Source organism: Peromyscus eremicus, chromosome 1 (genome assembly GCF_949786415.1).
Source record: "Peromyscus eremicus chromosome 1, PerEre_H2_v1, whole genome shotgun sequence".
NCBI lineage: Eukaryota > Metazoa > Chordata > Mammalia > Rodentia > Cricetidae > Peromyscus > Peromyscus eremicus.
Window position 1 is genome coordinate 71322277 of NC_081416.1, and position 15831 is coordinate 71338107.

The 15831-nt window shown below is 40.6% G+C and overlaps 1 protein-coding gene across 2 annotated transcripts; it reads right to left on the minus strand.

Annotated features, from left to right (window-relative positions):
* Positions 1–2658: 2658 nt before the first annotated feature.
* Pstk (phosphoseryl-tRNA kinase) lies at positions 2659–13429 on the minus strand. Of its 2 annotated transcripts, XM_059265495.1 has the most exons (7): positions 13191–13429; positions 10844–11138; positions 10414–10612; positions 6631–6706; positions 6055–6148; positions 5810–5863; positions 2776–2880 (listed from the first exon to the last, which is right to left on the minus strand). In XM_059265495.1, the coding sequence occupies exons 1-6, from the start codon at positions 13404–13406 to the stop codon at positions 5829–5831; spliced, it is 915 nt and encodes a 304-aa protein (XP_059121478.1). In that variant the 5' UTR covers positions 13407–13429; the 3' UTR covers positions 2776–2880; positions 5810–5828. The 2 variants fall into 2 exon arrangements, with proteins under 2 accessions (XP_059121467.1, XP_059121478.1); XM_059265484.1 differs by lacking the exon at positions 5810–5863 and having other exon boundaries at positions 2659–2880.
* Positions 13430–15831: the final 2402 nt, after the last annotated feature.

The following is a 15831-nucleotide window of genomic DNA, read 5'->3' on the forward strand; positions in this document are numbered from 1 at the left end:
TTTAAATGTGACATTTAATTTGTTGATAATTAGAGGTTCGTTTGACCTAGGAAGCTGTTTTTTGTATTGTGTAATGAGCTTACTCTGAGGAGGACCTGGCAGAACAATAAAACACTGTCACTTCCTCTTGGTTTCTGTGCACTTTGCAAGATTTTCATTTTTAATTTGGTTAATATTTTAAAAATATTCCTAATTGGCTTCTTAAAGAAATATCCTGTCAAGGATTTATTAACCAAAAATGCCTCTTACAGTAAATAAGAGGGAAATTGATGGTGTCTACCCATTAAGCCCCAAGTGCCCTGTTAATGGATCTGTGCCCTCCCTCCCAGCACTCGAAAGCCATTCAGAGGGTGCCTGTGCTTGCTTTACCAGTGTTGGCTCATCCTGACTGCACTGTTAAAGCATAGCACCGAAGACACTTTCTCTTGTGACCCTAACTTTCTAGAAAGTGAGTTTGGTCTGTTGCTTAAATCACTCACTGGTTAGATTAGTTTTAGTGCAACACTTTCTAAATACATAACTTGACTTTAGTGATTATCAGCTGCCAGGAGACAGGTTGTTGTTTGGAAACTTTGCTATTTTTAAAGTTTGATCCAACTAAAAGCAATACCCCCAGATAGACAATGAAAGCTTCCCTGAGAGAGGAAGAAGCCCAGTGTGGTGCTGTGTACCTGTAGTCCCAGCTGCTTGGGAAGCCGCGGCAGGAAGATGGCTAGAGCACAGAGTTCCCTGCCAGGCTGGGCATCCCTGCAGTCTCAGAAGCCAAATGCTCACCTTAAAGCCAGCTTTATCATCTTTACACTCTGGGCCAAACAGTGACATATGCATCCTGTTTTCCTAACAACTAAAGATGAATGTGTTGAAAGTACATTTCACTTTAAACATGGAAAAGACTTTTCATAATTACAAGCTAGAAGGAAAAAAATCCTAATTTTCTAATACCATAAAGAGCACAGTTGGTCTTCCAAAGGTGTTGATGTGTAAAGCTACAAATAAATGCACTAAAATTTTGAAGCAAATCTACCTTAGAAACTTTTTTGAAATTGTACTTTTAAAGATTTAGGATTTTGCTTAAATATTCTGAGTTAAATTCTGTATTAGGAAAGATGTTAGATTCTTTCCTTAAATATTAAATATGTTCCTCATTTTATTTTTAACCAAATGTTTTATAGAAATGAGTTGAGAAAAGTTTAACATGCACTATTTATAGTACTTTGCCATTAACAGGCAATGTTCTGAAACTAAATTTATTTTTGTTCAGTGAACATAAGTTTAGATTTTTAAAGTTGGTAACTTATCTCCACTAATATTTTTTTAAGAAACTGTGAAGAGACTAACGGAATAATTTTATTTCAGATTTTACTAATGTAATGTGTAGCTACAACTTCTTGACATTCAAGTGAAGACTAGACTTTTATTTTGAAATTTTTCCATTGGGTAGTTCTAGTGCTGTTTCATTTTAGAAATGTGTTTGCCATTCATCTGCAGAATTATTTGACAAAGGGAATATTACTTAAAAAGAGAAACAAAAAATAAACAGAAGTAACTCTTTTAAGTTCTGCAAAAATACTTATCAAATGAAGAATTATTAGAAAAAATTAAATTCCCTGCTAAAGATGTTTTCATTAGTCTTAGGGGGTAGGCATATGCTTTCTAGAACTTGTTTTTGTTGATGCCTGGATGTATGGGACATGTTGTCTACACAAGGTGTAAATCTTGAATTATAGTTGTAAGGTACATTATATTATTTAGGGATCAAGAAAGCAGTTTCATGCTGAAGTAACTATATCTAGTATGTAGTTCCTATTGTGAATAATGCTTTGCTTTTGTAATATATGAATAAAAAAAATAACACTTTCTAATGACTTTGATTTTTTTAAAACTAGAATCAAATTGACTTTTTTAAATAATTTGTGATACATAAAATATTAATAAAGGATTTTATGGCTGGCTGGTTTGAATTTCTAGAGTCCATTATGGAAAGAGTTATGAGTTTACAACAAAAGAGCTCTATAGGTCTAAACTCATTTCTAATTGTCATGGTTTGAGTGAGAAATGTGCCCTGTAGGCTCTTCTGTTGTTCACTTGGTTGGCAGTCAGAAGCTTGGTTTTCTAGACCCTTGGGGATGCAGCACTTCTTGGTGGAAGTAGTCACTAGGCCAGGCCTTGAAGGTTTTATCTGCCTCGGATTCTGGTCTAGAGCTCTGCTTCCTTGTCCACAGTGTGAGAGACGACAGTCACAAACTTCTGCCACTGTGCACACAGCCAGTCCAGCAGCCATGCCTTCCCCACCAGATGTCCACCTCCTGAAGCTATGAGCTCAAATAAATCAGTCCTCCTTCAAGGGGTTTTCTGTCAGGTATTTCGTCATAGTTGTAAGCCAGTAACTAATACATTCCTCATTACTCAAATCAGCTTAACCTGCTGTACCCTCCAGTATGGCACATCAGTGGGGAAGGCTGCCTCTTACATCAGGTATCTATGTCACATTTAACAAGCAGCTCTCTGAAGTAATTTCTAGCATGTAAATCGAACTTTGAAAATAGACATTTTGGGTTGTTTTTTTATGTTCAGAATGGTCTTTGGCAGTTCACAGTATTGGTCTAGAAAACACCCAGCCATACAAAATGGTTTGCAAAAGTTTACCCAAGTCAGACATTTGATTAGAAATTCAGAAAGTTTAATGTTGCTTTGAAAAATACTTCTGCACAACAGTATCTCTCTCATCACAAAAAGAAGAAATAACATCTGATAAGTCGGTGGTTTGCTGAAAGCACAGATATTTTCTGTTTCCTCGTCTTAGGTCTTCCAAAAAATCTGCTTTGAGCTTGTTAAGTTCTTCTGCTAGACGCTTCAAGTTATTAAGAGGTATTTGCCCATCTAAAATCAAAGATATTCTCAGATTATTGCTGTAAGCCTGTCTGAGCTGCCATCTGATTACATCAAACAGGCCAGATTCTCCAATAAACAATCAGGATGCATTGTAATAATTTATGGACAAGAAATAATATTAATGTGATCTAGAGAAGTCATCTAAAACAAGAGCCATAGGCAGTTTAATTAATCTGGTATATGAGCAGAAAAAGACAAACCTGAAAGGATATATATTTTTAAGATTTTATTTTTATATTTTATATTTGAATGTTTTTCCTGCATGTATATATGTGCACCACTACCATGCCTAATGCTCACAGAGGCCAAAAGAGGGCATAAGATCTCTCATTCTTGGAGTTATAGATGGTTGTGAACCACCATGTCAGTGCTGGGAACTGAACACAGGTCTTCTGCAAAAAATAGCAAGTGCTCTTAACTACTGACCCATCTTTCTAGCCCCCCCTAAAAGGTTGTTTTTGTGTTTTTTGTTTGGTTGCCTGTTTTTTTGAGACATCACTGTGTAGCACTGGCTGGCCTGGACTTCACTACGTAGATCAAGCTGACCCTAAACTCACATAGCTGGCATGCTTCTGCCTCTCAAGTGCCAGGATTAAAGGCTTGCAGTGCCACAGTGGACTATTTTTGAGCCAAGGTACCTATTTTACCATCTCTTGCTTTGAAAAATAAAATGACAATTTGGATTTTTAAAGCTGATAAATAATACATTTGAACAGTTGTCCCAAGTAACTTTTCTATGATGATGGAAATGTGCTACCAGGCACTGCCATATGGGTAGTGTTACTGAGCATCTGAAATTAGCTTTATTGAGATATAACTCACCATAAATGTATCAAAATGTAATGGTTTAACTTGCATAGTGGCATTTCAATCCCAGTACTGGGGAGGCAGAGGCAGGTAGATATGTGAGTTCAGGCCAGCCTAGTCTACAAAGAGTTCCAGGACAGCCAGAGCTACCCTGTCTCCAAAAAAAAAAGGGCTTTTAGAATATTCACATATGTGCAATCATCAGCACAGTTAATTTTAGAACATTTTCACAACATTAAAAGCAAAACCTCTGGCAGTTGCCCTTCTCTACCCCACTTCTCTACCCACCACTACCCTTTTGTTGTGATTTCCAGTTCTGGATATTCATATGACTACTTTTAGTTTGGATGTTTTCAAGGTTCCCCATGTTCTATCCTGATCAGTATTTTAGTCCTGTTTACAGCTACACAACATTCCACTGTATGAGCGACCTCATTGTATTTATCCATTTGTCAGGTGCTGGCGGTTGGGGTGTTTCTACCTTTTGGCTATCATGAATAGTTCTGCTATAAACTGGCTTTGTATCAACATTATGTTTTCATTTCTCTCAAACCTATCACCATGGAGCAGAATAGCTGGGCCACATGGTAATGACATTAGAAGGACTGCCTGGCTGTTTCCAAAGCAGCAGGATCATTTTATATTTCCATCAGTATGATGGGAAGGTTGATTTGTCCACATCCTCAACAAGTCTTGGACCTTCTCGTTCTGGCCATTCTAATGGCTGTTAATTGCTATCTCCTATGGTTTTGATCTGTATTTTGCTGGTTACTAAATTTTAAACACGTCTTCATTTGAATATTGGTCATCTCTGTATCTCCCTTGGGAAAAAGATGTCTATGTAGATATTTGTCCATTTTAAGGTTGGTTTACCAGTATGTTACTGCATAGTAAAGAGTTCTCTATATATTTATATTTATATATTCAAGTTTCTCATGAAATATTTGCAAGAGTTTCATCCCATGTGAGGGCTGTCATCTCACTTTCTTGATGGCAGAGAAATGGAATTTTCAGTTTTATTCAAGCACACATTTAGAAACTAGTACTCACTCCTCTGCCCTCCAGAAAAGTCTCCATTTTCCCAGTGGGTAGGAGTGCTGAGTGATTTGGGCATAAAACAGAACAAGAGGCAAATGGCTGAGAAAAAGCTAGAATGGCTTCTGCTCTGTTCTAATTTACACTAGCATTTCTGTTCCAATCCTGTGTTAGAAGTTTTGGATTGTAATTTATTAATGAGTGGCAACAGGTATTCTAAAATGAGAAAATAAAACATTCCATTAAATATGAAGAGGTGTTTGTGAAACTTGTTTCCAAATGTGCCTGCATTTATACACTGTATCACACACCATTTCTGACGTAAAAATCTATGTATGCTCATGGATAAAGAGAATGTGAAAACTATGGTGTGGTTAACACACCGTCCTTTTCAGTGTCCCCAGCTGTTATGAAAGTGACAATAAAGGCAGGGAGCGTAACAACAGACTGGAATCAGAATTAACTTCGTCCAGGTTGCCCCCAAATTTAGCAGCTGTTCAGCTTTGGGAAAGTTACTTGATTCACCGTGAATCTCCATTGTTGTTCTCATTTATAAAATTACAAGATTGTAAAGAGTAGCACATCAAAGGAGTTAAATAAATGTTAGCTGCTGTTTTCTTTTTTCTTTTTGTTCTTTTGTTTGTTTTTTGAGACAGTTTCTTTGTGTAATAGTCCTGATTGTCCTGGAACTCACTTTGTAGACCAGGCTGGCCTTGAACTCACTGAGATCTGCCTGCCTCTGCCTCCCAAATGCTGGGATTAAAGGGATACACCACCACTGCCATGCTCTGTTTTGTTTTTAAAACAAATTTAAGCATAGCAAGGAGTTAAATACTCAAGACCTAAAGCAACTATTGAAAAAGCTATAATTACCAGATAGCTGAAACATTATTATTTATTTTTAAATCTTATTCATATTTATAATACAGTGACCTTGTTCAAATCCCATGCTTGTCTTACCCCTGACCCCAGAGTACCCTTAATCCCTAAGCCACCTCTCCAGCACCCTAATTACTCTTAAAAATCAATCTACTACTCTACTTCAAGGGACTGACATATTCATATAATTAATTACCTTTTTGTCTGTCTCCTCACTAAAATGTTCTGCTTCCTATTGATTCCCTGGTATCTAAGAAAAAGTCTAATGAAAAAAAGAGGCCACTCAATAAAAATGAATGAAATAGTTAAATACTTAGTTCCAGGGGACGGTCTAGCTATGTAACCAAACAGCAAGTGTTAAACTGAGATGCTGTGTCTGGTGTCTGGTGACAGCAAGAAAGAGCAGCCCAGCATCTAGACAGTACAGACCAGTCAACATACCTTTGGCTTCCTTCATTGTCTGAGAGATGGTTCTTCGGAATGTCTCATCAGCTTTATGGAGGATGTTAGTAGAACAAATAAGTCTGTCTGTTTCCTGTGTGATATAGATATTGTTTATTGGGAATAGTTTATAAAGTAAATGACCAAGGTATAGACTCATTTGAAGGGACCAAAAGAAAAGCCACAGTGGCTTTTCTGTTTGTTTTCTCTCGCAGAAAATCCAAATGAATCCTGACTAGTTGTAAAGTAGGTATGCTGGTGAGTGTGCAATAACTGGCTTTCTAGAAAGAACAACTTCCTCCAACCTATATGTAGTGTTTCTGTGCTTTGATGGTGTAAATGCTTCCATTATTGCCCACTTTAAGTCACCAAAATAAGGTTCAGCATTTCTGAACATTCACCATGGGTCTGTGACCGGCTGGCACTGGCCCTCAGCAGCTCACTGACTGGATGTCAGAAGCCAAAGGCTGGTGCAGGGCCATTCCGCTAACAGACCGTCTTATACTTTTCTCTTGCTGTCACCCTGCAAAAGAGTTCTTCCTTCTCATGTGCACCAAGTCTAACTGGAGCATTTACCTTTTGTTCCGCATTGTCCTCAGCACATTTTATGGGGTTTTCCAAAGCAGTAAGTAACAAATCAGTCACCTCCAGGCTACAGAGAAAGTGAGATGAAGTATCATCAATCCTTCTTATAAAACATTTGCTTTTAAAGAACCTGCATCAATAATACTAGGTTGAATGCAGGAGAGCAAAACTGTCATCCAAGGTCCTTATTGAAAGGGAGTAAACTAAGTGATCTGGAAGCCATCTTCCACTTGAACGTTAAGTGAAGCTCACTCAAAACAAATTACAAGCCATTCCTACCTCATAAAGCTAATTTTTTAAGACTCTTGCCAATAAGCAGTCTCTTCCCCTATTACATCCTGGACTGTAGGCTTTTAAAACTCCTAGTCCCTCAAGAAAGATGGTGTTTACTTCTGGCTTCTGCTCATTTACTAGATAAGGATTAACAAATTTCCTCACTAGCCAGTGGTCCCTAGAGAACTCAGGTAGAATTGATTCAGTAAATCTATACTGAGCATCTCATAGGTAAACACTATAAAGCTACATCAGTGAAACAGCTAATCTGGGGGTATAACAAAGTGCCTAACCACTCCAATCCTGAAAATGGAATGGAGTGAGACAAGTAAACCACTGAGCACAAACATAATACTGGACAGTGATTAGTGGCTAAGTAAAGACAATACAATGATTGTGCTGAGAGACTAGGTGGCCAGATAACCATTATTCACTCCAGTTAGACAGCTGAGCCAGGCAGTTAGGGCAAACTGGACTACAAACACCAGGGCCTGGAAAGAAGAACGAGTTCTTTGTGCCCACAGAGCATAGGAGGCTGGTTTGTAATGGTGGTGGGGTAGTTATTAGGTTATCACGTAAGTCATGAGCAGAAGTTGGGTTTTACTTAGAGTACAGGGATCGGAACTGAAGTTATAAGCCAGGGAGTGTACAATGTAACATTTTCACCTTCATATTTCAAATCATTTGGAGGAGTTCAGGCTCTAGAATGTGACTGCACTCAGTCCCATGGTTCTGCCACTCACTTCCTGGGCATGTTACTTGATTTACCTGGGCCTCAGTTATCCCAGCATAAAATGGAATTTTTATGCATTTTTTTACCCTTAAAAGGTTATGAAGATGGAATGGCACTGTAAAGTGTCCAGAACCACAGCCAACATGTAGTATGTGCCAAGTAGTTATTACTTTAGAGAAGCCAGGGAAAGTTACATTTATTAGATTACTTCTCAGTTTGTAATATGGGACTCCAGACTCGACACTACCCGCTTCAATTGCCCTGTGGCTATTGCATAAGCACAAATAACCTGACCAAGTTCATAAGACCTGGGACAAAACTGCACATTACAGTAGGGGCTGAAAGTGGCTACAGAGACCCACATTCTGCTGGCCCACATCTCACTGGTGTCAAGGCAGTGAAGATCAACTGGTACCATTCTAATAATACCTCAATCAACCACTTGCTGCCAAAGGAAAAAACATACATAAGAGCTCCAGAAAGGACAGCAATCCATTGATGATGTACACACACCTATCTACAATCCCAGGACTTGGGAGGCTGAAGCAGGATCATGAGTTCAGGGCCAGCCTAGTCTACATACTGAGACCTTGTTTTGGAAAACTGGAAATCTCACCAGTGGCTTATTTCATGAACTGTATAAACAATAGTAATCTAAGTGCTAGTTCTGTTTTGTTTTAGGTATGTGAAATTTATAAACTATATAGAAAATGTACTGTTAAGTCTGTTTAAAGACATTCAAAGAATGAATTTAGCTTAAAACCAGCATGGCACAATATCCCTAAAGGTACAATAGTGGCAGTCATTTCTTGGCAGTACCCAACAACTGTCTTAATTGGACTTCAGGCCCACTCAACTGAAAGGAAATCTGTCTGATACTGGAAACCTAGGACTAGTGAGGCCATGGACCTTAGAAGAGAACCTACTACCACCACTTTAGTAAACCAGTATAATTTCCCAACAGCATTCTAAATACTTGTCCTTATATCCACGTATAAGTGCAGCTTTCACCCCTCATCAAAGACATTTCTCTTTGCAGCCAATTGAGGCCATTACAAGTGCTCAAAATGCAGACAACAAGCAGTCATGGGGTGCCTCAGTGGATACATCTACAACACAATTCCTGTACTCAAGGTTCAGGTAAACATCATAGAAGAGACAGAAAGATCATAAGAGCCAGTGGACCAGAAAATGTGCTGTGAGATTATATCTCCTAGCAATGACATAGAAGCCATATCTGTGATTATCTTGACAATTTACCTGCTTAAATAAGACCTGAACTATGACAACACCAATAGACGCGCTAACTTGGAAGGGGGAATTCTAATGGGACCCGTCCCTAGACAAAGAACTATAGGCGACTAATGACTGCTGAGAGAGAGAGAGAGAGAGAGAGAGAGAGAGAGAGAGAGAGAGAGAGAGAGAGAGAATACTTTCCCTAGGGATGAGCACCCTAATTGGTTATCCAATACCAAGTTGTGAGCTCTGAAATCACGTACATACAATCAACACTAAACAGACTCAGCAGGTTGTATTTATGTACTGTGTGTAAATATACATACATATGTATGTATATATGACAATAATAAAGAGGCTGTAGATTTGAGAAGGAATGGGGGAGGGGAGTACCAATGGGAGTGGGGAGGAAAGTGAGGAAATTAAAGCTTAAAAATTAAACTAAAGAAACGTGCACAGTGTATCTTAAGAGCTACACTGTTCAACAGCACAGTTTGTAGCCATATGAGGCTATATTAAATTAACAACTCAGGTATTCAGTTGCATTAAATACATTTCAGTGTTCAATAACACTCATGGCTAGCTGCTCCCATACTAGACAAAGCAGAGAACATTTCCATCATTCATGAAATTTCTAAGAAAAATAAATTGTTCCAAAATTCTCCAGATATATCACCAATGGAAAATGATACCAGAGTCCACAGGCTGCACACACACACACACACACACACACACACACACACACACACACAGACACACGGGCAGGGTAACTATAGAGAGTTCTAGGACAAATCAAAAACCCATTATTAGTTTTATTACACTTAAAACTTTTGGAGAGTGCTAGGGTTCAAGCTACGGCTTTGCACAGGCTGCAGGCACTGGACCACTGAGCTGCACCTCCAGCTCATAGATCTGTACAAAAACACTGCACAGCCCCTTTAGGCAGCTTTAACAAGAACACCAAAGGACAGAGCCCAGTGTGGTGGTGCACGCCTTTAATCCCTGCACTTGAGAAGCAGAGGCAGGTGGATCTCTGTGAGTTCAAGGCCAGCCTGGTCTACAAAGTAAGTTCCAGGACAGCTAGGCCTATAACAGAGAAACCCTGTCTTGAAAAACCAAATAAATAAGTAAAATAAAAAATAAAAAAATCACTTAAAAAAAGAATACCAAAAGACAGGGTCTCTTACTAGACTGGCTGGTCAGCAGGCACCACCTCTGGGATCATAGATGTGAGTAGCTATGCCCAACTTTACATGAGTGCTGGGGATTTGAACTCCAATGCAGCGAGTGCTTTACTCACTGAGTTATCACCCCAGCCTGAGACATTACAATTTGAACAGTTAAAAGCAGACATTTATAAAAAACAAAACAAAAAACTTGGATTCAAATCTCAGTTTGGTGACCTTTCTCAATTTAGTCTGTTGCTCCACACAACTCCCCAAGGCCTGTGGGAGAATGGCCAGTCCCATACCGTTAAGCATGTTTTACGGGGTACCCACAGGAGAGCACTAAGAAGGCTTAGAGCAGGATACCTGGCCTCCAAAGAACATGCTGAACTCTGAATTGTGAGGCTGTTGTGTTCCCAGGCATTTTTCTCAGGGTCAGGCTTTTCTATCTTTTTCTCCATGAGGTGGATGGTCTCATTAGGCAGTGGCTGGGGTCTCTGGCCATTCCTCAGCAAACACGTTTCCAGGGGACAATCTAAAAAGAGCTGGCAAAAGCCTAGTGAATCTGAAAACAGGTTTAAAATGATCAAGTTACCAGTCTGTCTCTCCAGAAATGTGAAATAAATATATACTAGACCCAGATGAAGCAGGAAAAACTCCATTTGCAATACTGAACACTCCCTTTAAAAATTAAATCCATATAAACCTAATCCAATTAAATGCTCACTAAAGGCAGCTGTGATTTGACATATGCGAATCGATGTTTCCATGTATAAGAAAATAATGCTTTAATTACATTTCCGAGCCAGTTGGTAGACTTCATATCTCATACTTTGGTAATAAAAGTTGTCATCTAATACCAAAAACAAAGGTCTAGAAACAGCAGTTTTTGCCAAGAGGTGGCAAGGCTGGGCCTCATGAGCTGCTGCAGAAATGATCAAATACTGGTTCTTTAAGCAAGTTATAAAATCTTCCCACACGGCTTCACTCCTGTTGGGTGGGGCAGACATCTGACCCCCACTAATGACCGCCACAAGAAAGCATTCCAGGTGCTTTAACAGTTCTTGTCGAAACATTTTCCACTGGGATGGCTACAAAAAACAACAAAGAATTGAAATTTAGTTTAGGCTTTGGACAGCAGGCTGGTCATCCTGTCCTCATGTAAAATTTCAGCTCAAAATACTGAAACATTGGAAGTTCTCAACAGATGCCTTGTTTCTCATACCTTCCTGTCTTCATAGGTCCTGAACCCGCTGCCTGGAATATCCCCAATGCCTCCGGGGCTGTGTGAAGCCTTCTCAGATTCAATCATGTAGAAAGCAGTCCAGCCCCACTCTGTATATTGTCCTTACTCTAACAGGGCTTACATCAGATATCTATGCACACCTTCATATCTCTTCCTGCTAGATCACCCAGCCTCCAGCAGAGAGGCTGACAGGCGTTCCAGAAATATATTTTAAGTGAATGAATGAATGAGTGAATACATGAACATGAATACCCTCTACCATATAGGAGAACAAAGAAGCCAAAATCAATATCCTGCTGAGCTAAAACAACCTAAGATATAACAATGTTGGTTTGTCCTTGAAATGAAAAGGGACAGCAAGATAAGTCAGTTGGAAGGGACTTTGGTCAAGATGCAAAGACCTCAGGCTAAGAACAACTGGACTGTGAGATTGGGAGAGATGGCAGAAACAGATAGGAGGAAATAAGGAGCTTGAGAATACAAGTCATCTTGTTTTGGGAGGGGTGGTGGGGAGCACTATAGTTCTGAAGTCAAGCCTGGAGGAAATACAAAAGGAGAGGAGATGAATTCTTCTCCTGCCTTGTCCACATAAAAGTACACCAGATAAACCCACTGAGAAGGAAATTTGTGCTACGTCCTAAAGGGGGGAGATTTTCTAATCACAGTGACCAAGTGAGATCTGGAGGGGGAGAGTATTATTCACAGTAATAAGGTGAAGGAAAAACAATCCACATCAATAACTTTTATCTTTATCCAAAGTGGTGAGACTACTACCATACAAGTAACTCCCAATTACAATACTGCTTCCCTCCCCCCACAACCAAAACTGAAGTAGCAGACAAATTCTGATGGAGAAATCCAGAATTTTTTCACATACCAAATACATGCATCTTTGTATATTTTTTTCTTTGTATATACTTACAGAGTGGAGTCATTCTATTTGCCTTTAATTCATGTGACTTGTCTACACTTAAGCACTAACCATCAAATGGAACAATTTAAGATTTCAGAAGATCTCAAAAGATACTGCTTTAGAGTAAGTATACAACTGATACAACTGGAGACTGGACTCTACTCCACCATGTGATCTGCTTCCATGTGCTTCTATCAGGTTCACCTCACTGGGATGTAAGTGCAGGAATTAAGAAGTATATACTTGGCGCATACAAGTCAAGCTTATTACTCCATCTGACTGTACAAAGAAAGCACCACCTTTTCCAATACTAGTGGCAGACCAGACCCTTCATCTGGTAAATTTTCCTTGGAGGGACCTAGCAATTTTGTTATCACTTTTATTCTTTATGCTCATGGGAGTTCCAAAATGGTACAGAGCTGAAGTCCCACAAAATCTGGTTTTAACCAGCTATAAGCAGAACCTTTTTTTTTTTTTTTTAAGAGATCCTTTCTTTTGTCTTGGGATAAACTACCCAAAGGATTGTTATCAGGAGGTATCTGACTAGAACGTTCACCTTGTAAACTAAACTCAAAACTTCACTCTGACATAGGACTTGGAGGTGGCACCTGTAGTCCCAGATACATGAGAGGCGGTGTCAGGATGATCCTTGAGCCCTGGAGTTTGGGACCAATCCCGGCAACATAACTAGGCCTTGTCTTAAAGCTCCACTGCATAGAATATACAATATGTGAACGTACTAAACTTGCATAAAAACCTCTACAGAGCATGGCCCTTAGCCCTGTAACATAACTTTCGAGACACAGGTCTACGTCTCCTAGAGCGGAGCTAACCAGCTCCCCACGTCTCCAGCTCTGGTCAGGCTTCCCTTCCTACACTGGCACTGCTGAATCAGGATCCAGGGCGGCTCTCGGTCAACAACCCACAGCCCCACTGCCTGGGCCGGGTCTGCGTACCTGCCCGCCCCACCTACTCGGTGCTGACCCGAAGCTGTGTGCCAGCGCGGTCCGGGAGCGCGGGGGGCAGCAGATCGTCGTAGGAGAGGACGCCCACGGCCCAGCCCCGCTCCTGCCGCAGCCGGAGGGCCAGAGCACGCGCGAAGGTCGACTTTCCGGCCGCCGGCAAGCCGCAGAGGACACACAGTCCCAGCTTCGGCCGCCCATCAACGTGGACCTCCCCAGACCCCGCGGCCGTCTTCATGCTTCCACGGAGGCCTGCAGAAATCTTTGAGCCCGCTGCGCATGCGCAGTGCACCAGCGCCATGCCGCGCCCCGCCCCCGGCGCTACACTGGGTGGGAACTAGCGAGGATGCGGGTCTAGAGAAGATGCCTTGGTCCAGGCTGCTACTCAGGGCGCCTTCTGGACCATGTGAACGACTGGTGTCGGCTGTCCCTGACGCCAGGACCCTAGCCCGGGGAGGCATCGGCGATTCTTCTGTCCTCTGGACACTCTTAAAGGGCCCCTGAGTTAGGTTTACTCCCGATAGAATCATCCTCCCTGTCCCACCTTCAAACCATTAGGGCTTTGCATTTTGGTTTGTTTACGGTGAGGTTTCTCTGTCCAGGAAAATCTCTGAAGAGAGGCTTGAAAGTTCTTAAGGAAGGCTTTGAAGGTAAAGAGCGGGAAATAAACAGCAGGAGGCGATGCGAGGACAGCCTATTTTCGGCTGTTCCTGGACTTGATGGGTTCGAGGGTCGAGTATTCGTTATTGAGTCCTGGTGCCGCCAGGCGGCAGCAAGTGAGAATAAATAAGGACAGGAAACGCACCTCCTTAGACCTTATCACATGCAGGCAGAAAACATAGGGATTATCGATAGATAAAAAAAAAATAAAGTGGTAGTGAGCTGGGATTTGGGATACAAGTTTATAATCCCAGCACTTGAAAGGCAGATGCAGGAGGAGCAAGAGTTCGAGGCCAGCCTGTGCTACATAAGATCCTGTCTCAAACTCCTTACCCCTCCTAAAAAACACAACAAACAAACCGGGAAGAACTACCAAACAAGGAAAATGTTAGTGTGTGTGGTGTAAGTAATACTGAATTTAGAAATTATTTGAGCTGCTCCCCCATTTTTGCTGATTTTTTTTATAGGACTATCAACAAAACATCATCTTGATTCCTCGTCCTTTCCACTCCATCATACACAATTCGTGTAGGTAACCAAGTAAATTTGTGACCAGTGAAGGAAGGTATAGCTATGTGGTTCCAGCCAAGAAGGAAATTAGTTTCCTATAACCACCTTGCTGGGATGTATACCCCTGGATAAAAAGCAGGTATATTTATTCACCAAGGTCTCACTACTTAACAATTAAGATGGTCTAAATGGTTGCATTACCAAATGAAGGGTATAAAGAAAATTAATAATTCCTCTTCTAAAATGTACCTTTCAAATGTGTGTTAATTCATAAGCTGAATCAAAATCTTGCTGTTGCCAAGTTTAGTCTCTAACTTGTGGGCTTAAGGGATCCTTCCACTTGTGTCCCAAGCAGCTAGGGGCAACAGGCACACCATGCCCCAGTGAACACAGATTTGAAATATTCTCCTAGAAGGCATAATCAGCTCTTATATCAATACATTATAACCATAAAACAGGCAATCAAAACCCTGATCTGTTTAACTTAATATTGGTTATTGGTGGGAAGTTTCTAACATTTTTTTTTTTTGAGACGAGAGTCTTACTGTGTAGACTGGAACTTACTGGCTATACTGGAACTCACTTTGTAGACCAGGCTGGCCTTGAACCCAGAGATCCACCAGCCTCTGCCTCTTGAGTCCTGGAACTAAAGGCATGTGCCACTACCTCCAGCAACTAACAAACATTCTTAATTATTTCAAGAGAGAAAACAAAAAGAAAATCCTTTGCAATTCCTTACATATTAAGATTAAGGTCAGCTCTGAACCATAACCAAATGTTCACCATTTTTTTGCTGCTTTGTGCTTCTGTGATAAAGTTGCTACTTCTCACCAACTTATTAGTTCCACACCGTAGAACTGTTCTTAACTTTACAAGCACAAAACAATTCCTTATACCAGCAAGCATGCAGCTGGGAGGAGAAGTAACTATGGGAACTGGTTAACTGAGACTGCAAGGGAATGATATAATACTTCAAAGAGTGTAATGCAGCAGAGGAATCAATTCCATTCTGTAACTGAGATTCAAGCTTGGTTATGTTTTTTATTTTTATTTTTTAAAACTGTTGGGAAAACACAGTATTCTGGGGAGAGGAGACCGAGAGGAAGGTGGGATCAGAGTTCATCAGGCTTTGCAATGCTAAGGAATAAAGGCAATGCTGGTTAAGTCAGCAGCATCAATCATTAGAAGGGACCGAGAGCAGAGGGCAGAGCAGTGGTTGATAAGGCAACGATGAGACTAGGCTAATGACCTTGGTAAAGAAACTCCCAGAATGGGTCAGATTGACAAGCAGAGATAAGAAAGGTAAGAGCTTTTGAGGAAATGAAGAAATGGTGATTCATTGGCAGGAGTCTTTATGACAGGTGTCTTTCGTTTTCTGATTCATTAGCCTTATTTAAGGAGGTAAAAATCCACATGGTATTATTAATCTTGTGCACAAAACTCCAAGTTAGCATTTCTAGAGTGTACTTCCCTTTGGAATGTCTACAGATACT

Coding starts and splice junctions, on each gene's coding strand:
- Pstk (XM_059265484.1), bottom strand. CDS start 13,406: ATGAAGACGGCCGCGGGGTCTGGGGAGGTCCACGTTGATGGGCGGCCG. Junction 11,139..13,190: donor GCGCTGGCACACAGCTTCGG/GTCAGCACCGAG, acceptor TGTTTTTTGTAG/CCATCCCAGTGGAAAATGTT. Junction 6,707..10,413: donor GCATGTTCTTTGGAGGCCAG/GTATCCTGCTCT, acceptor CTTTCTCTGTAG/CCTGGAGGTGACTGATTTGT.